This window comes from Globicephala melas, chromosome 11, assembly GCF_963455315.2.
Source record: "Globicephala melas chromosome 11, mGloMel1.2, whole genome shotgun sequence".
Taxonomy (NCBI): domain Eukaryota; kingdom Metazoa; phylum Chordata; class Mammalia; order Artiodactyla; family Delphinidae; genus Globicephala; species Globicephala melas.
The window spans coordinates 3,170,010-3,192,617 of NC_083324.2; the positions used below are offsets into that span (position 1 = coordinate 3,170,010).

A 22,608-nucleotide genomic window follows, 5' to 3' on the forward strand; every position below is an offset into this window, starting at 1 on the left:
AGGGGAACAGCATCGAAACTCCCTGACCCCGGTTCTTCAACAAGAAAGAACAACAACAGAGACCATCGCTGAGGCAGAGCGCGTGAGGGGCCTGCTCACAGGAGGGAGCCGGAGGGGAGGGCTTCGAGGGGCCCTCCGCATTTTTGCAAGACGGTTCTCTGCAGAGGATGCCAACCAGCTCGGAGACCCAGGGAGTGAAGCTGGCTCTTCCCAGTTGGCCTGGGGGCAAATCCCAACTAAGAGCCTGTGGGGATGGAGTGAACGTCCCAGGAGGGAGGGAGCTCCCTGTCACCAGAGGTATTCAAGCCACATTGAGATATGTGCCATCCAAGAGGGGAGCCACCAGCCACACGAGCGCCTGAACTGTGGCTAGTCTGAACGGAGATGTGCTCTAAGTGTAAAGCAACTACCAGATTTCAAAGACGTACGGAAAAAAAAAGCACGCAAACCATCTCAGTATTTTCATATCGATTACACAGGGAAGTGACAATATTTTGGACATATTAGATTAAATAAAAGATATTATTAAGTTCACTGTCATCCTTTTTACCTTTTTGATGTGGCTACTAGAAAATTTAAGTTACCTGTGTGGCTCGTATTAATTTCTATTGGACAGCACTGATGAAAATCCTTGAGCTCAAAGACTGGTCCCAGGGCATCACCCGGGAGCTTGTTGGAAATGCAGACTCTCAGGCCTCATCCCAGGCCTGCAGAATCAGAAGCTGCGTCTTCACACTCCTCAGGTGATTCGTGTGTAAATTAAAATCTGAGATGCCCTGCAGATGCCTTGGCTGGGGGTCTGAGGGACCCCGCTTTAGGGGTCAGTGAGAGCAAACGGCCTGAAGTCCAGCCGTATTCTGTGAAATATTAAGTAATGGATACCTTCGCCCCCTGAGTCACACACTCGGTCCAGCTCGCGCTCACCAGAAAGCAGACACAAACCTTCAAGAGAAAAGGGCAGCTTAGCGGAGACTAGGCTCTCTTAGAAACGAACGATGTCCCAGAATACACCATTAGTTGGCATCCTGCAACTTTTTTAAAGTCTGGGCAATAATCTCAGAAAACAACTGAAAAATGGATCTACGTGTTAAAAAAAAAAAAAAGTAACCAACTCCCCCTAAATTCCTCCTCCTTTTTCTTTCTGAAAACTTGGCCTAGAGGCATTAAACAGCACTAAATATAGAAATGGTGAGCAAGTAAATCTCTCCGAGGTGCCACCCGTGGCCCAGGGCCTGTTTCACCGCTGAGCTGTAAACCATTGAGAGCTGGGAGCTGTAATCAAAATGCTGACAGCCTCCCAGCTGTGAAGAGGCCAGGAGGATGCAGGGCTGGGACCCCCACCGAGGGGAGCAGGGAACACAAACACAAATTGGCCCAGGTTCAAAGTCTGCCATTGGTTTTCCGGGACATAACCAAACCCACACACCCTCCTTATAGGGCCCAGAAGGTGATCTGCCCATATCTCCCAACCGGACCCCAGACTCCAAACACACCATGTGGGACCTCATCTCCTCTCTCCCTCACTCAGTGACACTGGCCTCCTTGCCTTGGGCTCTTACATTTGCTGTTCCCTCTGCCTCAAATGCTATTCCTCAGACGGCACACTTCCTCACTTCCTGTTCAGAACTCGCCTTCTCAAAGAGGTCTCTCCTGACTCCCTAAGATAAAATGCCCCCTCCATCGCCTTTGCCCTCTCGACCTGCTTTACTTTGTCATCATAGTATTTATTAGTCTCTGACAGCAGATTCTATATATATTTGATTATTTGTTTGTCCTCTGCTTTCTCTCTGGAATGTCAGTTCCATAAAGGCAAGTACCATCTAATACCAGAGCCTAAAATGGTACCAGACACATAAATAGGTGCTTAATAAACATTTGCTGAAAGAATGAATGGATTTCCGTCCCTTTCTTTAAGCTGTTCTGGTGATCTCACTGGGATAATGTCCAACTTGCCAGCAATGAGCTCAGCTTTTTATCCATCCATTCACCCAAGCATGCTTCCAAATAACTATCCATTCATCCATCTACCTGTCCATCCATATAACCATTCATCCAACCATCCTTCCAAACACTTTCTTTCTGTCTATCCACCTACCCTTCCAAATACCTATCTATACATCCATCCATCCATCCGTACATCCATTCATCCAACCATTTTCTAATATCTATCCACCTAATCATAAATTTGTTCATCCATCCATATAACCATTCATCCAACCATCCTTCAAAATACTGTCTATCATCTATTTATCCATCCAACCATCCACATATCCATCTGCCCAACCACTCAGCCATCGACCCATCCAAACCAACCCCCAGATGGTTAGAACTCCTATCCCAGGGTCCCAGAGTCCCCTACCTTCTCCTTTACCCTATTCAGCTCATGCTGCCATGATTACACGCAGTAATTCACACTTTCCCTCTGTTATTAGAATGTAAGCACCTTGAAGCACAAACTGTGTCTTATCTCTGATTTCCAGTGCCTAACAGAGGGCTGACATTTAGTAGATGTCAGTGAATGTTTGCTGAATGAATATATTTTTCCCTTCCCCTTATTTATTTGTTTTGCATTTCCTACTAGACTGTGAGCTCCCTGATAGCAGAGACCTTTTTTTTTGAATTTTATTTTTTTATACAGCAGGTTCTTATTAGTTATCCATTTTATACATATTAGTGTATACATGTCAATCCCAATCTCCCAACTCATCCCACCACCACCTTCCGCCACTTTCCCCTCTTGTTGTCCATGCATTTGTTCTCTACAACTGTGTCTGTATTTCTGCCCTGCACACCGGTTCATCTGTACCATTTTTCTAGGTTCCACATATATGCGTTAATATACGATATTTGTTTTTCTCTTTCTGACTTACTGCACTCTGTATGACAGTCTCTAGATCCATCCACGTCTCTACAAATAACCCAATTTCAGTCCTTTTTATGGCTGAGTAATATTCCATTGTATATCTGTACCACATCTTCTTTATCCATTCATCTGTCGATGGGCATTTTGGTTGCTTCCATGACCTGGCTATTGTAAACAGTGCTGCAGTGAACACTGGGGTGCATGTGTCTTTTTGAATTATGGTTTTCTCTGGGTATATGCCCAGTAGTGGGGTTGCTGGGTCATATGGTAATTCTATTTTTAGTTTTTTAAGGAACCTCCATACTGTTCTCCATAGTGGCTGTATCAATTTACATTCCTACCAACAGTGCAGGAGGATTCCCTTTTCTCCACACCCTCTCCAGCATTTGTTGTTTGTAGATTTTCTGATGATGCCCATTCTAACTGGTGTGAGATGGCAGAGACCATTTTTTAGTCATCTGCTGGTCTCTAAAATCTTGTGCCTGACACAAAGTAGATATGTTATAAATATTTAGTGAATGATTAAGTGAATGAATGCACACAAGAGAAGAACTATAGCAAGAGTAGAGACTCTGGAGCCAGACTGCCTGGATTCAGATCCTGGCTATTTTTTTAGCTGTGTGACCTTGGGTGAGTTAGTGAACTTCTCTGTGCCTCAGTGTCCTCATTTGTAAAAGTGAGATAATACTACTTACATCATAAGTCAGAAGGAGAAAGACAAAGACCGTATGATATCACTTGTATGTGGAATCTAAAATACAACACAAATGAACCTATCTACGAAACAGAAACAGACTCACAAACATAGAAAACAGACTTGTGGTTGCCAAGAGAAGGGGGGGTGGGGGAGGGAAGGATTGGGAGTTTGGGATTAGCAGATGCAAGCTATTATATATAGGATGGATAAACAACAAGGTCCTACTGTATAGCACAGGGAACTATATTCAATGTCCTGTGATAAACCATGATGGAAAAGAACATGAAATAGAATATATATATATATTTATAACTGAGTCACTTTGCTGCATGGCAGAAATTAACACAACATTGTAAATCAACCATACTTCAAAAAAATTTTTTTTGAAATAGTACTTACTTCACTAGGTTCTTATCAGAATTTTATGAGTTAATATATATGAAGTACTTAGAATAGTGCCTGGAGTAAGATAAGGGGACATAGGAATTTAAAAATAAAATCTCTATTTACTACCGACCCTCTGGAACAAATACTGAAGACATAGGTGAGAGGAAAGCTTCTGTCTGAGCCTGTACAGTTCCCACAGAAGCCTCCTACAGCACTTTTTCCCCAGCCACGCTGGGATCACTTGGCGACTTACCAATATTATGTCAGGTGGTCGTAAGTGCCATGTAGAAAAAGAAAACATGACAGCGGACAGGAAGTGGTGAGGCAGATGGGGGGCAATTTCAAATAGGGTGGTCAGGAAAGGCCTCCTTAAGAAGGTGATATTTGAGCAAAGACTTGAGGAGGGGAGGGGGTGGGTGTCCAGATAGCAAACGCTCCAGGCAGGGGGGAACAGCAAGTGCAAAGGCCCTGAGGTAGGGACACACCCGGTGTGTTTAAGGAACAATGTAGGTGGAACAGAGTGAGTGAAGGGGAAGTAGGAGATGAGGTCAAAGGGGCCCAGGGGTCCAGGTCATGAAGAGCCTTGTCGGCCTTTGTGATGACTTCGGCTTCTCCTCTGATTGAGTTGGGAGCCACTGTGAGGTTATGAGCGGAGAGGAGACGATTTAACTTACATTTGAAGAGGCTGCCGGGGCCAAGGTGGAAGCAGGGAGACGGGTTAGGAGGCTGTTGTGCTACTCCAGGTGGGAGATGATGGGGGCAGGGGTGCGGGCTGTGAGACAGGGAAGGTCCTGGACAGATGTTTTAGGCAGAGCCAACATGCTGGATGTGGGGTGTGAAAGGAGTCAGGATGAAGCCAAGGTTTTGGGCCCAGACAACCGGGAGGACGGGGCTGCTGTTTCCTGAGCTGGCAGGGGATGGAAGGCAGGAGCATGGCTGTGGGAGAAGGACCTGCAGCGAGGTTTCGAACAGGTGGGTTCCGGGCCAGCAGACGTCCAGGAGCAGGGGGCGGGGGGCAGCTGGATGCACGAGGTTTGAGTTTGGAAGGAGGTCTGGGCTGGAGATTGGACTTTACAGACAACTGTGCAGGTCCCAGAGTGTGGCACGGGCTTGGGTGGGCTCTCTCCACAGGGAGCAGCTCAGATACCCCCGAGAGACCCAGATGGACCTCACCTGTCACAAAGTGAGGAGGGCCAATGTGGTATTGCAACAGCGTTCTCCCCAGCGACCCCCTCTTTTCAGTGAAGTGACAAATCTCCGTGGATTCCCAGACATCTCCTCCCCAAGTCCTCCTAGCAGGCTACACGAATGGTACGTGGGAAGCATGGAGCTTCAGAGCTAGAAAGATCCTACAGAATGGAATATAGGAATTAAAACCTAACTGTGGCTTTAGAATGACTACTGCTGCTACCACCACTAATAATAGTAATAACAATATTCATACCAATAGCTACCGTCTTCTGAGCACTCACCACCTGAGAGTGTGGGCCTCGGTACCCCCCGGGCATCATCTCATTCACTCAGCATGATGGCTCTGAGAAGTGCAGGTTATCACGGCCTTTCTGCCACTGAGGGAACCAAGGCTGGGGGAGACTACCCAAGGGCACGCAGCAAACAAATGGCAGAGTCAGGGTTTTTCTGGCCACTTTTCTCAGCCGTGTCATTCCTGCTAGGAGGCCCCGGCCTCCCCCCAACCCAGGACTCTATGCCCCGCAGAGCCCCCCACCCTGCAGGCTGAGCGGTGCCCGGCCTGAGCCTCTGGTATGTCGCCTGAAAAATGGGCACATTTACACCGCTTGCTTGGAGGAAAGCTGTGAGGCTCGGCCAGAGAAAAGTGTTAGAAAAGGTCTCGCAAATTATAAAGTGTTCTTACAAACGTTGTGAGAATCATTATTTCAAAATACGACCAATCCTTCCAGGTCTAAACTAGACACACACACACTTGAGGGCTAAGAAGAGACCCAGAGAGGACGGGCAGCGCGTGGGCTACAGAAGCAGGATGGCTGGGAGGGAATCCTGGCTCGATGTTTTCCACTTGGGCCACCTCGGTAAACCCACTCTACCTCCACTCTCCTCATCTGTAAAATGGGACTAACCACACCTTCCCTGGGGGATCATTTATGGAGAGCACTAGGTGTGGGGCAGCACATGGTGCATCAGGCCTTGGGAGAGGCGCGCAGAGCAGCTGAGGGCTGGCCTGACCCTGCCCACCCCCAGCCGGCCCTGGGCCTGCCCCCTCCACACGACGTCCTGGGGAGATCCTGAGATCAGGTGAGCCCTTGATCTGCTGCAGCGGGGGCTGCCCTGGGACGCTGCTCAAGTCACTGGCTGGACCTCAGCTGCCCATCTGTGACATGGAGTTCAGAAGGACCCCCAAGGTGGTCGGGCCAGTGAAACGGATTCACTCGTGTAGACAGAGCACGGGATTAGTGTCTGGAAGGCACACTGCAGGGTGAAGACTTGAAGAAGGCCCTGTGTCAGGTAAGGGGTCCTTTTTCGGGACATAATAGTACCTGGATTTCTCCTCAAAGGACACACAAGTGTGCAAGATTAGGGCAAGTGACGCTGCCGCCTGGGTGCCAATTCCTCCTCACCCCCCGCCCCGCCCCTGCCCACCCTCCACCACTTGGCTCCCTGTCCCCTGTCTGGGCAGATTTGATAACACCCGAGAGTCCCACTCCCCCTGCAGAGGACAAAGGCGGTAATTGTCCCTGGTGGGCGCCTTTTGACTTGGTCTCACCGTGGTGTAACCGAGCCCCCTCGGCTGCACCTCACCTGGGAGGCCTCCCGGGGCCTCGCCACGCCGCCCCCTCCCACCTCAGCCGGTTTCAAATGTGCCCCCTCTGAAGGGCCAACAGCCATGGTGGGGATTCCTTCCAAGAGAAGTGACACGGCCGCTACCGGAGACCCCGCCTTGGGCTGGCAGGGGCCCAGGGAGGTGAAAGGATTGCTCCCCCGCGCTGCTGAGACTTTTCCGGGTCCCTTTAGTAGTGACACCAAAGCCCGAGCCCAGCACCTGCCGCTCCAAGCTGGTCTGTCCACCGGACCTTCCTGCAGCAAGTCACGAGCCACGTGGCTACCCAGCACTGAACGTGAGGACTGAGGGGGTGAATGCTCAATCTTATTCATCTGTGATTAATTTAATCTAAATAGCCCCACGTGGCCTGTGGCCACCACACAGGACAGCAGAGCTGCAAGCACTTTAAATGCATTTAATCTTTTAACCCTCACAACACTCTACAAAGCGATCACTGTCCCTGCTTTACAGATGGAGAAACTGTGGCACAGAGAGGCAAGTGAACATGCCCAAGGCCACACAGCTGAGAAGCAGGGAAGCCGGGAATGGTCTCCGGAGGCTGCCTCCCACACCGGGACAAGCCATCCTCAGTCCATCCCCATCCACTGCACAGCCGTGCCCAGGAAGGCAGAGGACACGCACTCCCAACCCCCAGGCCTGCCAATCCTCTAAGTCCCCTTCTGGATGCCAGCCTCGCACTCACGTCACGCCACGTCGCTGAGAGCACCCACTGGGTGCCAGGCTCCAGGCTGGGCTCTGGGAGATGGCGAGGTGTCTCTCACGCCTGCCCGGAAGGATGAGAGGATCCAGCAGGGGGACAGGATGTGGGTCCCCCACTGCCTTCCCTAGGCTGAGCCAGCCCAGAAAACCCGTGACAGCAGGAGGTGTGCCAGGTCTCTGCACAGTGTGGGCACTCCTGGGGACCTCCTTGCCCAGCCCCTGCGCCCCCCATGGTGGTCCAGGCCCCCTCTCCTGCTGGGGAGGGGCAATGCACAGAATCTTCTTCTCCACGTGGCCAAGCTCCCTCCTGGCCTGCAAGAGGCCTCTCTCAGGCAGACGACAGTGGCCCAAGGGCCGTCCCAGGGCCGCAGCGACCAGGAGCGGGGAGCACGAACAGTGCCAGAATAATCTACAGTCCCCAAACCACCAGACACTGGGGCCTTTTGGGGGCTGGGGACCCCAGAGTCTCCAAGTTGCCCCAAACAGGGGATTGGAGAATCTTAGGACAACATTTTGGAATGGCAGGATGTGAGAACTGGGTCTGAGGATAAACATATCTGAGTCCAAGAAGCCCCAGGGCTGGTGAAACAGTTCAGAGGTCAAGAACTGGGTCTGGAGCCAGACTACTTGGATTCAGACCGTAGGGCAGCACCTGCCAGCTGTGTGGCCTTGGGCAAATTTCTTTACCTCTCTGGGCCTCCGTTTTCCCATTTGTAAAATGGAGAGAACAGCGGAGAACGTCAGCCTCACAGGACTCGTGGAGGTTAAGTCAGTATGTACCCCATCGTCTACATTCTCCCATCAAACAGGCACCTGCCCTCCGGCTTATCCCATTTTTCTCATCACAGCTGCAACCTGCATCTTCCCACATTCCTCTACTCCATGGTCCTGGTCCTGCCTGCCGCCCTCCCACCGTCCCCGCCCCCAGCCCTTCACTGACTGCAGGACAGTGACAGCCCCCGAGGTGGCCCACTCCAGGCTGAGTTCCCGAGCCCCTCCTAGGCTGGTGTGTCCAGCTGCCCCCTCTGGGCCTGCCCCAGGCCGCCCACGCCCACCCAGACTGGGGTCGGGAAGGGGTCTCAGTAGCCCAGAGCAAAGTGGGGTGCTGAGGACCAGGCCTCACGAGGCTGGGGACCCACAGACATTTCCCTTCTCTGTGAGAAGGGCTGCTCCTACCCCGCCCCGGCTCCCCACCCCCGTCCCCCCCATCTCATCCCCTCCCTTCCCCGGCACCATCCACTGCTATCATGGCAGCATCACCCACCGGACCTGGCTGGGCCCTGCCCTCGCTGTGTCATCGGAGAAAACTGGAAAAAAACCCTCAGGCCTCGTGGGCGTCCTCCACCCGGGCCCGAGTTGGTTCCCCTCCAGCCCCTCCTCAGTGGCTTCCGCTCCGGACCTGTCTGACTTTTTCCTCCAGGCCTGCACATCCCGGCCTGGTCATCCCAGTGGGCATTCCCCAGTGGACACGTCAGCCCCGCCCAGCCCCACCTGCCCCAGCCAGTCATGTGGGGAGGAGGGGGCAGGAGGACCTGGGAGCCAGGCCCTGGGTGTGAATCCTGCCCCGCCCCCCTTGCTGTGTGTGAATCCTGCCCCGCCCCCTTGCTGTGTGTGAATCCTGCCCCGCCCCCTTGCTGTGTGTGGCCTTGGCAGGGCCTCCGCGGTGGTGTCAGTCTCTCATCTATTAAATGGGCCCAAGGAAGGGAGTCTGGTTCTGAAATGATTTTTCTCAGTACTGTCTGGAGACCAGCCTCCTCCACGGGGCAGCAGGGGCTGGGCAGGGGTTGCCAGGCTGAGAACATAAACAGACAAAACGATAACCCTGACCTAATATATGCACCTTATATAAAAGTTAATTCAAAATGGATCATGGAACCTTGAAGACATTCTGCTCAGTGAAATAAACCAGCCACAAAAGGACAGACACTGTCTGATCCTACTCACATGAGGCCCCTAGAGCAGTCAGATTCATAGACACAGAAAGTGGACGGTGGCTGCCAGGGCCTGAGGAGGGCGGAGGAGAGTTAGTGGTTAATGGCAACAGTTTCAGTTTGGGAAGATGAGAAAGTTCTGGGGATGGATGGTGGTGACGGCTGCACAACAGTGTGAATGTACTTAATGCCACTGAACCAGACACTTAAAAATGGGTGGCATGGTAAGTTTTATGTTATGGGTATTTTACTATAATAAAAAATAAATACATTTTAAAAATCAATTTCAAGGGGCTTCCCTGGTGGTCCAGTGGTTATGACTCTGCACTTCCACTGCAGGGAGCATGGGTTCGATCCCTGGTGAGGAAAGTTCTGCATGCTATGAGGTGCGGCCAAAGAAAATAAGAAAAAAAAAAAAATCAAATTTGCGAACTAAAAATTTCAATTTAAAAAAGAAACAAACCTTAGTTGGTTGATTTAAAATTAATTAATTTTAAAAAACAAAAGACTTAAATGTAAAGCTACAAAGCTTTTAGAAAAAAACACAGGGCAAAATCTTCAGGACCCAGGGCTCAGCAAACAGTTCTTAGCACAAAAGCACTATCCGTAAAAGGAAGAACTGATAAATTGGACCTTATCAAAGTTAAAAATTTTTGCTTTGCAAAAGAGCCTATGAAGAGGAGGAAAAGACAAGTTATAAATTGGGAGGAAAAAACTGCAAACCACGTGTCTGACAGAAGACTAGGATCCAGAACATACAAAGAAATCTCAAAACTCAACAGTAAAAACCTAATCTAATTAGAAAATGGGCAAAAGACACGAACAGACATTCCACTGAAGAGGACGTACAGACGGCAAATACGCACGTGGAAAGACGGTCCACATCACTAGCTGTTAGGGAAACAGTCATTAAAATCACAGTGAGATGTTGCACACACCTCTCAGAACGGCAAAACCAAAAAACAGTGGTGACCGTCAACGCTGGAGGGGATGCAGCAAAACAGGACCCCTTGCACATTTCTGGTGGTAATGTAAGACGGCACAACCACTCTGGAAAAGTTTAGCCCTTTCTTACAAGGCTAAACGTACAACTACCGTACGATCCAGCAGTTACACTCTTGGGCATCTAGCCCAGAGAAATGGAACCCTGCGTTCACACCAAAACTGTTCCCAGCAGCCTATCTGTCATAGCCCCAAACTGGAAACAACCCAGGCGGCCTTTTAACAGATGAACGGTTCCATGCTGTGAAACACCACTCGGCAATAAAAAGGAACAAACTATTCATAAATGCAACAAGTTGAATGAATCTTGAGGGGCTTATGCTGAGTGAAAAAAGCCAATCCCAACAGATTACACACCGTACCATTCCATCTATATAACAATCTTGAAATGATAAAACTGTAGAAATAGAGAACAGATTAGTGGCTGCCAGGGATTAGGAGGGGATAAAGGAGGGAGGGAAGGAGATCTGGCTCCAAAAGGGTAGCACAGGAATCCTCACAGTGGAATGTTCTGTGTCGTGACTATACTGATATCAATACCCGGTTGGGATACTATATAATTTTACGAGCTGTTGGGGAAAACCGGGCCAAGGGCACATAGGATCTTTCTGAATTCTTGCAACTGCACATGAGTTGACAATATCTCAACATAAAAATTTGAATTTAAAAGTGCAAGAAACCGGGGCTTCCCTGGTGGCGCAGTGGTTGAGAGTCCGCCTGCCGATGCAGGGGACACGGGTTCGTGCCCCGATCCGGGAAGATCCCACATGCCGCGGAGCGGCTGGGCCCGTGAGCCATGGCCGCTGAGCCTGTGCGTCCGGAGCCTGTGCTCCACCACGGGAGAGGCCACAACAGTGAGAGGCCCGCATATCACCAAAAAAAAAAAAAAAAAAAAGTGCCAGAAACCCATTTAAGTTTTAATTTGAGATAAATAATGAATAAAGTTTTGCTATAAGTATGCTCCACACAATATTGGGGACATACTTGTACTAAAAAATATTTGTTATCTCAAGTTTAACTGGGAGTCCTGTTTTTTATCTGGCAACCCTACTCCTGGGAAATTGCCCCAGGTAAGAGGAGACACCTGTCACGTCATTCATTCACTCAACAAATATTTCTTGAATACTTACTATGTGCCAGGCACTGTTCTAGGCACAGGGGATACAGCTGTAAACTCAGGCCACCCCTACCCTCGTGGTACTGACATTGTAGTGGGAGGACAGAAGGAATAAAGACGTAAAGAACTGTGCAAATAAAATCGTTTCATATGGTGTTAAGTGTTATAGAGAAAATAAAGCAAGACAGTGTACAGACAGAGCCGAGGTGGAGAAAGGGGAGGAAAGTCAGAAAGTGAGAGAGGGCTTCCCCGGGAGGGCGACGTCTGAGCAGAGACCTGAAGGAACAGCAGGAACTAGTTATGCAAACATCTGAGGGAAGGGCCTTCCAGACAGGGGAAACAGCATGTGCAAAGGCCCTGAGGCGGCAACAAGCTTGGCGGACTGCAGGAGCGTGTGGCTGGAGACATAGTTGGTGTCCAGTGGTCCTAAGAACCCTGTATTCCCTACCCCCACATGTCAGAACTAGAAGACCCTTCTGAGACACGAGGTCCCACCATGGGAGAAACTGAGGCCCTGGAGGGCCGGGATCTGCCCAAGGCCACCCCTGGTCCAAGTCCCTCAAGTTCCAGCTGGAAGCCTTTGCATCTGGGAAGGGAAGAACCCACACCTGCACCAGAGCTGGAGCAGGAAGGGAGGGCACGGCGGCCTGCGGAGGCCTCCTCACAGCCCGGCCTGGTCAGCTGGCTTCAGGCCAGGCAGGGCCTGGCTCCTCGGGCCCTCAACGTGCCACCACTGACCATTCTATCCGGTCAAATATGCAAGTGGCCCTCGGGACAGCAGAGGAGAGCATAGCTGAGCAAGCCTTATCGGGGCCCCGCCCCAGCTGCCAGAGGCCAGGTCCCTGGTGTCCCCTGACTCACAGGCCTGCCTGCAGCCAGGGCAGGGTGGAAATCCAGCTCCCAGGAGCACCCAGACCAGACAGGGCAGGGCAGGAAGGGACAAGACCAGCACCCTCCGCGCGCAGAGGCTGGGCAGGGACTGGGAGGTGACTCTCGTTTGGGTGGAATTCCATCCCCCTGAGCTCACCTCCCTTGGAGCACATTCCAGCAGGGGCCAGCCCCGTCCCAGCTGGGCCCCCATCCCCAGGGCTGCCTCTCTTGGGCTCAGTCACCACGCTCCCAGGAAGGGGTTGTGGAGGCCCCCTCCCTCCCTGGGGCCCCCAGAGCTCCCAGCACACTTTGCCCTCAGTGGCCGGCAAGGCCTCGACGGCACCCCCGGCCCGGTGCAGTAGCATCAGCGAGGCGTGGAGAGCCCGGACCCCCGGCCCCGCAGCCCAGCTTCCAGAGCCAGGATGCAGCAGAAGGGGGCTCTGAGCTCAGTGCTCAGGGATGCATCTACAAGGACCCACCTCCCTGTCTGCTCTTCTGTGTCCCATAGCCCTCCTGCCCCAGTGCCCATTTCCTCAGGGCTGTGGCCGGCTCTGGGCTTTCCCACTAGAATCTTCCTGCTGGCCAATCCTGCCAAATGCCAGGGCTTTGGCAACTGCCTCGCGTTGGTGGCTGCCAGGAAGTGGCTCCAACCAAGACCTCTCTCCAGGCACCAGTGGCCCCTGGGCATCTCCATGTGATGCCCACAGGCTCTCCCACTCACATGCCCAAAAGCACCCTAATAATCATCTCCCCTCAAGTCCAGACTCCACACGCCCCAGTGCCTGACCCCAGTGAGGTAGAGCGCCCACCTATCCACCCCAAGTGCAACCCAAGGCGGGTCCTGCCTCTTCTGCTCCAAAACAGCTATCCCTCCTGCCTACCCGTGGTCCCTGCTGGGTGGGGCACCAGCTGCCACCCTGGCAGGCAAGGCCCTGCACTTGACCCCAACCACCTCTGCAGTCTCATCACCCATCATCCCCTCTCCCCAGATGCACGCAGTCCGCCCCCACCTAATCATGCCTTTTCAGGACTTCATGCTTTTATAGATGCCGTTACTTCTCCCTGAACTGCCCTCCCCCCCACCTGCCTTGTCCACCTGGTGGACTCCTACTTATCCTTCAAAGCCCTACTAAAGGGTCCCTTCTTCTTGCCCCAAAAGTGTCCAGACTCCTCCGAGAAGAAACCGTACCCTCCTATGAGCTCTTACGCACCTTCTGTGTTGCATTTCTCCTGCGGTGTTTAGCCCTGAATCATCATTTTTGCTCCTCTTAAATGCCTCTGTCACCAGACAGAGCACCTTGAGGGCAAGAAGCACGGTGAGTTCATATCCTCACTGCCCCAAAGGTGGGAAAGAAACGATTCAAAGCCACAAAGATTCCACCATCCAAAGATTTCAACCCGGGGCTTCCCTGGTGGCGCAGTGGTTAGGAATCCTCCCACCAATGCAGGGGACACAGGTTCAAGCCCTGGTCCAGGAAGATCCCACATGCCACGGAGCAACTAAGCCCGTGCGCCACAACTACTGAGCCTGCACTCTAGAGCCCACGAGCCACAACTACTGAGCCCGCGTACTGCAACTACTGAAGCCCACGCATCTAGAGCCTGTGCTCCACAACAAGAGAAGCCACCACAATGAGAAGCCCACGCACCGCAACGAACAGTAGCCCCCGCTCACAGCAACTAGAGAAAGCCCGCACGCAGCAACCAAGACCCAATGCAGCCAAAAATAAATACAATTTTTTAAAAAAACAAAGATTTCAAACAGCAATTTAAAGTTTTCTTATTGGCTCCTTCACACTACCACCAACTATGAGCTATACCTTCAACCGTTAATAAGAAATACAATTCAAAGTTACTCCAGTGCAAATTTCTTGTGAATCGTTTTTTGTTTGTTTCTTAAATTGCAAATTTAAAATTTAGATTAACTCAAGTTAATCTAAAAAAAAATGACTTCATTAAAATGTACCTATACTTAAAAAAAAAACAAAGAGATTTCAACCCACCGCTTCTGACGCCTCTCTCCCTCCCAACCAAAGATCCTGATTCCAAGCCCCCCATGTGAGGGTGTAAACCTAACATTCTACAGTCCCAGCCTGAACCGTCTGTGATTTCAATGCCAAAATACCATGGCCCTAAAATTCCAATAGAGATAGACTCTGATTCAAAAATCACGTCCCCAAAGGACCTGTTGGCTTCCCCCATTCCTGTCTTCTACTGTGACCCCTCTGATTCAACCCTGCAGACCACACAATTGCACAAGACAGTGCCGGGGGGAGGCAGGGCACAGACACCCCCAGCCCTGCGGCCACATCTGCAGGTGAAACCCTGGCTCTGCCTGGGCCGGACCCAAACCGGAGACCTGTGAGGGCAGGTGCCCCCCCGCGGCATTATTCCTCTTGATCTGCCAGCTGAGTCGGGGGCACCCTGCCACCCCAAGGGCCGCCCGGAGGACAAGCCCTGAATCTCCGCTCACTCAGCGGGCCACCACCTCGGCTCTGGGACACGCACCCCTTCCCCACCTCCCCCTCCCCCTTTTCTCTCGCACCAGCTGCCAACAAGCCCCAGAGCCTGTGGTCAGGTTGAGTCTTGTCTTCTCACAGCAGGAGGAGGGAGCCGGTGATAAACACATCTGTGATCCTTCCCGAGACGCTCAGCCAGGGGCGGCTGCGGGCTGGCCCCTCTCCTGCCGGTTCCAGCTCCACTGTGCATGGGGCCCACGGAAGCCTGTTGTGGGCAGAGTTTCTGGAATGGGGTCCCGTGCCTTTGAATAAATGGCAGGCCGCAGGATCCTGGGGGTCTCCAGTGTGTGCCCTCGCCTGGCCCTGACTAGCACCTGGGATCCAGAACAGACCAAGGATCATAGTGCCATTTGACAGATGAGGAAACTGAGGCCCCCAGAAGGGATGGAACCCAGAGATGATACACACTGAGCCTTACCTTCCCCAGGCTAGGCGGCTGCCCTGCTCCTGGCCGCTCGGATCTGTGTCTGGGCCCTTGGGGTGCCCCACGTCTGGGAGCGAGGGGCTAGGCTGGGAGACCACCTTCCTGCCGTGCCCTGGCCAAGGGGTGTGGCCACTGCCTTGCATAGCTGAGGGCCAGTCGGGATCCTTTCTGGGCCTCTGTTTGCACCCCCAAACCACAAAGGGGCTGGACTGGTGGTTAATCAGGCCTTTCCTGTGTCCACTGGGGAGTCCCAAATTCTACCTCTTGGCTCTGGAAAACATATAGTGTCTGGCTGAACTGCCCTTCCAGGAGGTGACCCTCAAGCGTCCTCCTGAACCAGAGTGGAGCTAGGCAGCAGGGGACGGTGGGAGTGCAGGGGGTACCCTGAGCTGGGAAAACCATTCCTGCTCAGAAGTGTCAAGTGAGGCCCAACCTGCGCACCCCACCAAGGATGCCCACACCCCGTTCCTGACACCGCCCAAGGCCTCGCTCTGCTGCCCTGGAGTCAGTCTCTGAGACTTCTGACCCGCTGCTCCAGAACCATCAGTGGCTCCCCAGTGACCGTAGGGGACTCAACCATTCACTCCGCACGTACATAGAGCGCCTCTATACACCAGGCCCTGGGGTGCAGCTGTGAATGTGATGCATGAGGTCTCTGTCCTTAACAAGCTTATGATCTGGGGAGGGGAAAGGCTAGGAAGGGGTTGAGAAGGAAGTCTCTCTGAAGAGGGGATATCGGAGCTGGAACTCAAGCCGTAAGGACAGGGCAGCCCTGAGGGGAAAACTCACGGCTCTCACTCCCTGGCCTGGAAGGTGACCTTGCAGCCCTCTGGCTGCAGCCACCCCTTCAGGGGCTCACAGACCAGCCAGTCTGGGCCCCTGGACTGGCCCCAAGCCCCTCCTCTGGGCCTTTGGCCACTACCTGGGTTGCCCCTACCTCTCTTCTCTGCCAAGCCAAACCTTGGAGTAGGTGGGGTCCACCTACTCCAAAAAGGCCCCTGAGGTTGACCTTACAACATATGATGGTCCCATCATCTGCATCACCCCAGAGCTGCCCTGAACAGCAAGCACAGCCTCAAGCCTGCTGGCGCTGGTGGCTCAGGAAACCCTCTCCCATGTGGAGAGAAGGGAACCCTCCTACTGTTGGTGGGAATGTAAATCGGTACAGCCACTATGGAGAACAGTATGGAAGGTCCTTAAAAAAAAAAAAAAAAAAAGAACTACCAGGGCTTCCTTGGTGGTGCAGCTGTTGAGGATCCGCCTGCCAATGCAGGGGACACGGGTTCAAGCCCTGGTCCAGGAAGAGCCCACATGCCGCGGAGCAACGAAGCCCATGCACCACAACTATTGAGCCTGCGCTTTAGAGCCCACCAGCCACAGCTACTGAGCCTGAGGGCCACAGCTACTGAAGCCCAGATAGCTAGAGCCCATGTTCCACAACAAGAGAAGCCACCACAGTGAGAAGCCCGTGCACTGCAACAAAGAGTAGCCCCTGGTCACCGCAACTAGAGAAAGCCCGCGCGCAGCAACGAAGACCCAACACAGCCAAAAATAAAATAAAATAAAATAAATAAATAGAACTACCATATGACCCAGCAAGGCCACTCTTGGGCATATACCCGGAGAAAACCATAATTCAAAAAGACACATGCACCCCAATGTTCACTGCAGCACTATTTACAATAGCCAGGACATGGAAGCAACCTAAATGTCCATCAAGAGACGAATGGATAAAGAAGATGCGGTGCATATATACAATGGAATATTACTCAGCCATAAAAAGGAATGAAATTGGGTCATCTGCAGAGACGTGGATGGACCTAGAGACTGTCATACAGAGTGAAGTAAGTCAGAAAGAGAAAAACAAATATCATATAATATCGCTTATACGCGGAATCTAGAAAAATGGTACAGATGAACTTATTCACAAAGCGGAAATAAACACACAGATGTAGAGAACAAATGTATGGACCCCAAGGGGGGAAGGGGGTGGGATGAACTGGGAGATTAGGATTGACATATATACACTACTATGTATGAAACAGATAACTAATGAGAACCTGCTGTATAGCACAGGGAACTCTACTCAGTGCTCTGAGGTGACCTAAATGGGAAGGAAATCCAAAAAAGAAACCCTCTTCCGCCTGATGTGCGTGGGACCTTCCTTCCCCCAGCTGAGCGCTCTCTCCCCTCATTCTCACTGTGGCTGGACCAGGTAGCCACACAGGAGGAAACAGGGGGAGACGGAAGCCACTTGTCCCTCTCCTGTCCACTCCCAGGGATGAGAGCTTCAAGGCCAGGAGGGACCCCATGACCTATGACCTCAGCCCTAGGAAGTGATCTGACCGTAGAAATCGGGAGGGATGAAGAGCTGAGAACCCTGGAGGAATGTGCCGCCCTGAGCAGGAGCTTCCAGCACAGGGCAGGGCCGGCAGGGCCTTGCAATCTACCCCGGCCATCATCCTAGGACAGACCAGGTGAGCAGCCTGCTGCGTGACTCACCGTGGCCGCCTGGGAGGCTCTGACACACCAGATGTGCCCGGAGACTGCAGAGGAGGGAGGGAGGGAGGGAGGGAATCCCAAGGCAGGAGGAAGGGCTCCTGGTGCCTCCCATTCGTCTGTACACGGGTGGGCAAGCCACCCCCCAACACCACTTACCAGACAGCTCCCTCCCTCGGTCTGGGGTCACACCCACCCCGTGCTGAGGACCAGCTGTGTGCCAGCCCTGGGGAAGGGCTCTCCTGCCTTCTCCCCGCGAGGACACTCCTGCCATCTCTGCTTCCTTCCCAGGAAGAAGCGAGCAACAGAGCTCGGATCTGAACCCAGGCAGCCCACCGCCAGCCCGCACTGTGCAAAGGACACCAACCCGAGAACCAGACGCCAGGCTTCACATCCTGGCTTTGCTCCCGATTAGCACGTGACAATCCCCCTGTTCCTCCATCTCTTCACCTGCAAAATGGGATAATGAGGCCACCGTTCACAGGGACGCTGTGAGAAGCACAGGGAACTCAGCTTGTCCTGTTTCATGCACAGGACTGAGCGAGAGGACTGCTGGCCCACGGACATGTTCTAGCCAAACCAGGTCAGCTGGCACCCAAATGGGCAGCTCGAGGCCCACCCTTAGCCAGCATGTGTGTGTTTGAGCTCCTATAGCAATCCTCTTTCTTTTTTCCTTTTTCTACATTTTTTAAGAGTCACTGGTGACGACCAATTTTAAATGCCAACGCCTAAAAAACTAAGTGCTTGTGCATGAAAATCTGGGTCTAAAACCAGAGGATGAGGCCACCCTGGGCCGGCATTCCCGCACAGCCTCCACGGGCTGGAGCCAAGCTGGGGGCCCCACGGATGGGGCCTGTGTTCCTTGGTCTCTACAGCCCTGGGCACGGTTTCCCCCATTCTCTTCACCACTACTCCTGCCTGGCCCCCCCAGTGGTGCCCACACATACCCTGTCACTGCAGTGGTCCGTCCTCCACCCCGGCGGCATGGAGCCCTCCCTCCCTGTCTGGCCTGGCCCATCAGAGCCCCTCCTTGCCCAGTACCTCCGGGGCCTGCGGGTCCTCACACAGGCAGGATCCACCCTCCTGTGACAGCCCCACCCCATAGGCCCTCACTGTACTCTGCCGGCAAACCTGTCTGCTCCCTTGCCTCACGGGATAGGGTGCCCATCCCCTTTGTAAGCCAGCCACCTCCATTAGAAACATCCTGGCACAGCCTGGACTCTCTTCCAAGCTGAGCCCAGAATCTAGGAGGATCTGAGGAGGCGGTGAAGAGGGAATGGTCACCTCCATTATTTTGAGCTCCAGATCTTGGTTAAGGTGACCAAGGATACGTCACCAACCCTGGCATCTGCCCTACAGCAATGACTCCTACTGCACTCACCTCAACTCCTCCCCACAATCAGAGTTTTGTACAGCTGATTTTGTGGGCCCGAGGATGACAGTTCACATCCGTCCCTCTTTCCATCTTGCTGAGTTACATCCAATGTTTAAACAGAGATTCGATTATTCAACCTTGTCAGTAACTGACAAGTGTCATGCCACACAGAAATCCTGACCAGCAGCAAATCGACAACAGATGCAAGCAGAATGAGGCTACGGGCAGAGCCCTGTGGCCCATCGCCAGACACCCAACACCAGTTGTTATGAATAAGCCATTTTGCAGCATCTCTGCAAGAGCCGCCCGGCTCCCCTCCCTAGCTGCCTACCTTTCGGCCTGCCTCGTTATTGTGTAAGTTCATGAGAGTCCGGGCATTCTGCTTGATCTCCCGGGCATCCACAAAGACCTTGGCGAAGCCGATGCCGTAGCGGATGTCGGCAGAGCAGCCACCCCACTTCCAGCCCTCGTCCCGGTGGTACTGGCCTTGCTTCTCCTTGTCGCAGCCGCAGTCGCTCAGGTTGCCCTGGGTGCAGGCAGCAGTGATGGCGTGGGCCACGCCGGCTGCGATGATGGCGTAGGTGAAGGCGGCCTCCCGGCTCCCTGCGGGGACAAGAGTGGAAAGGCTGGGCTCAGGTCCAGGGCGTCCTGGGATGGGAAGGGAGGCTGAGCTCACTGTCGGGGCACCACAGAGACTGACTGAGCGCCCGTTCCTCACTCCGAGAAAACTCCGTCCCAGGCACCCCCATCACGCACATCCCCGTTGAATCCCCAGTCACTGAACGCCCATGGGGAGTCGACGGGGCAGCGGAGGAGAGAGGCTGGAGACCAGAAGAGGGATTCCTCTGTGGATGGCCACCCACTCCCCCCAGGCTGATGTGGCCATGCCCGCTGCACACACGCACAGCACTCGTGGCACCTGGTGACAAACTGTAACGCAGCACTCTGACCACCACAGTGCACCCAGGCTCTGGAGCCAGAGGCCTAGGCTGAAACCCCAGAACATCGGTCTGTAGCTCTGCCACCTTCAGCCGCCACCACCCCCTCCCTGTGTCTCAGTCTCGTCGCTGGAAAGTGGGGACACAGCAATAGTCCCTTTCTCACGGGGATGATAAGAGAGTAGAGTTTGTCCATGTGAAGCTCTCAGCGCCCTGCCTGGCTCGTGGCACCTGCCTGACACAGCAGCTCCTGTGCTCGTGGCCTTGCTATCGCTGCTGTGTCACCTGCTGTCTAGAGGTCTGGACCCCCGTGGCCCCCTCACTCGACTGTGAGCATCTCCAGAGAAGGCTGGGACCTGCATCCTCGGGACTCCGACTGACACAGGGGACAAGGGCTGCGGGAGGGGAGAGGGACTGCTCGTGGGCAGGCAGGAGGGACAGGATAGCAAAGGGTCAATGGGGGCCTGGGGAGCTGCTGAGGTGTCACTTCCCCGCAGGGCTTCCCAGCTACGTGGAGGTGGAGATGGCCCTGCTGGGGGGCTGGGAGCCACATGTTAAGAATTTACAAGGGCCCTGCAGGGCGGTGCTGAGCTGTTAAGTGGGGTGGAAGGGTCCTGAGTAGCTGGGGTGCAAGAGTGGGGGGCGGTCACTTAGGCCTGGTGCAGATACGCCCTGCCACCCAACCTCCCGGCCTCCCTGGGTCCCAGAGAGGCACCTCCTGCTGGGATGGAGATGAACCCAGACCCCGTGCCTAGTGTAGGCACTCAGCGCGTTCGCTCTCAGAGCCAGGGTGGGTGCAGGTCAGGGAAGCACCCTAGAGGAAGAGGCCCCAGGGATGGAGAAGTCTCTCAGGACACCGTCACCCCGACTCAGGTGGACCTTCTCACCCGTCCCTCCTTCACTTCGCAGCCCCTCACCCAGGCTGCTAGGATGCCAACAACCTGCACGCCGACCCCTGGCCACCGCATCCGCACCCTGCAGACACGTAGGCCTGTCCACCTGCTGGACCGACGGCTTCACTGTGCCGACGCCTGGCCCTGACATTCCACGGCGGCCCTGTTAATACGGGGGTGCTGGAGCCCATACGCCCAGATTCAATCCCAGCTCTGCCACTGACTGACCGTGACTTGGACCAGTTCCTCCTCTGCCTGAGCCTCCGTCTCCAGGCACCAGCTCACACTACTGAGAATCAAACCCACGAGAAAAGGATACACTGGAGGAACCAGGCGACAGCGAGATTAGACCCTCACAGACATCAGAGAAAGAATCATCAGGTGCAGAGTATACAGAGAATAAGATGGGGGAGGAAATCTCTGTTCCACCACTTTCTGGCTGTGTGACCTTGGGTGAGTCACCTAACTGCTCTGTGCTCCAGTTCCTCCTCTACAAAATAGGATGACAACCGCTCACTTTAATTAGGGAGGTCGAGAGAACTAGAAAGAATTAACAAAGGTAAAGCATTTAGCAAAGGGCCTGGCATGAGACAGTGACCCCAAATATTAGATTTATTACGATTTCTATTGACGATGGTAATAACGGTCCCTTATAAGAAGGCTGTGAGGTATGGAGTAGGAGTTTTCATTTGTTGAAGAAACTGAGGCCAGGAGAAAAGTCTGGTTCACCCAGGCCACCCAACTGGTGGGCAGCAGCGCTGAGCTGCAGTCGTGGCCTCTGGACACCCTGTTCAGACCAAGAACTTTCTCCGGGGAGCAAATGACTGCAAAGCGCAGCGGCCCCACTGGCAGCCTCCGGCAGCTAAAGGGAAACTGTATCCCCTTTATCAGACTCAGAACAGAGCAGCAAATTGAGGAAGGGTCGGAGCCTGGCCCGCCACCTGAGACTTGCCCTTCCCCCAGGCTCTTCCCTAGGGGTGGGGGTGGGGACAAGTGTGTGAGGTTCTACCATGCAGCAGGCGGAGGTCCCAGGTATCTCTGAGCCCTCTGAGCAGCGCATGCAATGCAGATGGCTTCTGCTCCTACCCAGGATCCCCCAGCACATCCCAAGGTGGGTGGGAGAAGGGCGGCTGAACCCGGCACACACACAACTCCCTTGAGTTCAAGGTGCACTCCTAGACCAGAGTGAAGTCCATCCTGGGCCATGGCCTTCCCTCCCCACCAAGCTGGCCCTCACCTCCGCACCCACGGCCCCCGAGAAACAGAGGGACCGTTATTCTTAGCTTCTGAGCTCCCCGGGACCCAGGTACTGGCTGTTGCAGTCCAACGCTTCCAGATGCTAAAGGGTCACTGCTGACCCCTGCCATTGACCTTGACCTGGGCCTTGCCCACCAGTGTTAGACTAGGACTGCCCAGTCCCCATACTTCCCCCTCCTCACTGATCACCAGGAAAGCTGCCCTGGGCAGCGGGCTGGCCGTGTAACTAATGTCAGGCCTGTCAACCTGTCTAAGCCTCTGTTGCTTCCTCCATGAAATGGGCTTAGCAGCATCACGGGCTGGTGAGTGGACAGCGCCC

General features: G+C 53.6%; 1 protein-coding gene across 1 annotated transcript in view; it reads right to left on the minus strand.

The window, feature by feature from the left end:
* WNT7A (Wnt family member 7A) overlaps positions 1-22,608 on the minus strand; it is a 67,640-nt gene that overhangs the window by 25,477 nt on the left and 19,555 nt on the right. Inside the window, exon 3 of the mRNA XM_030849522.3 lies at positions 19,533-19,804. Within this exon, the coding sequence (XP_030705382.1) occupies positions 19,533-19,804 (272 nt within the window). The remainder of the gene's footprint in view (positions 1-19,532; positions 19,805-22,608) is intronic.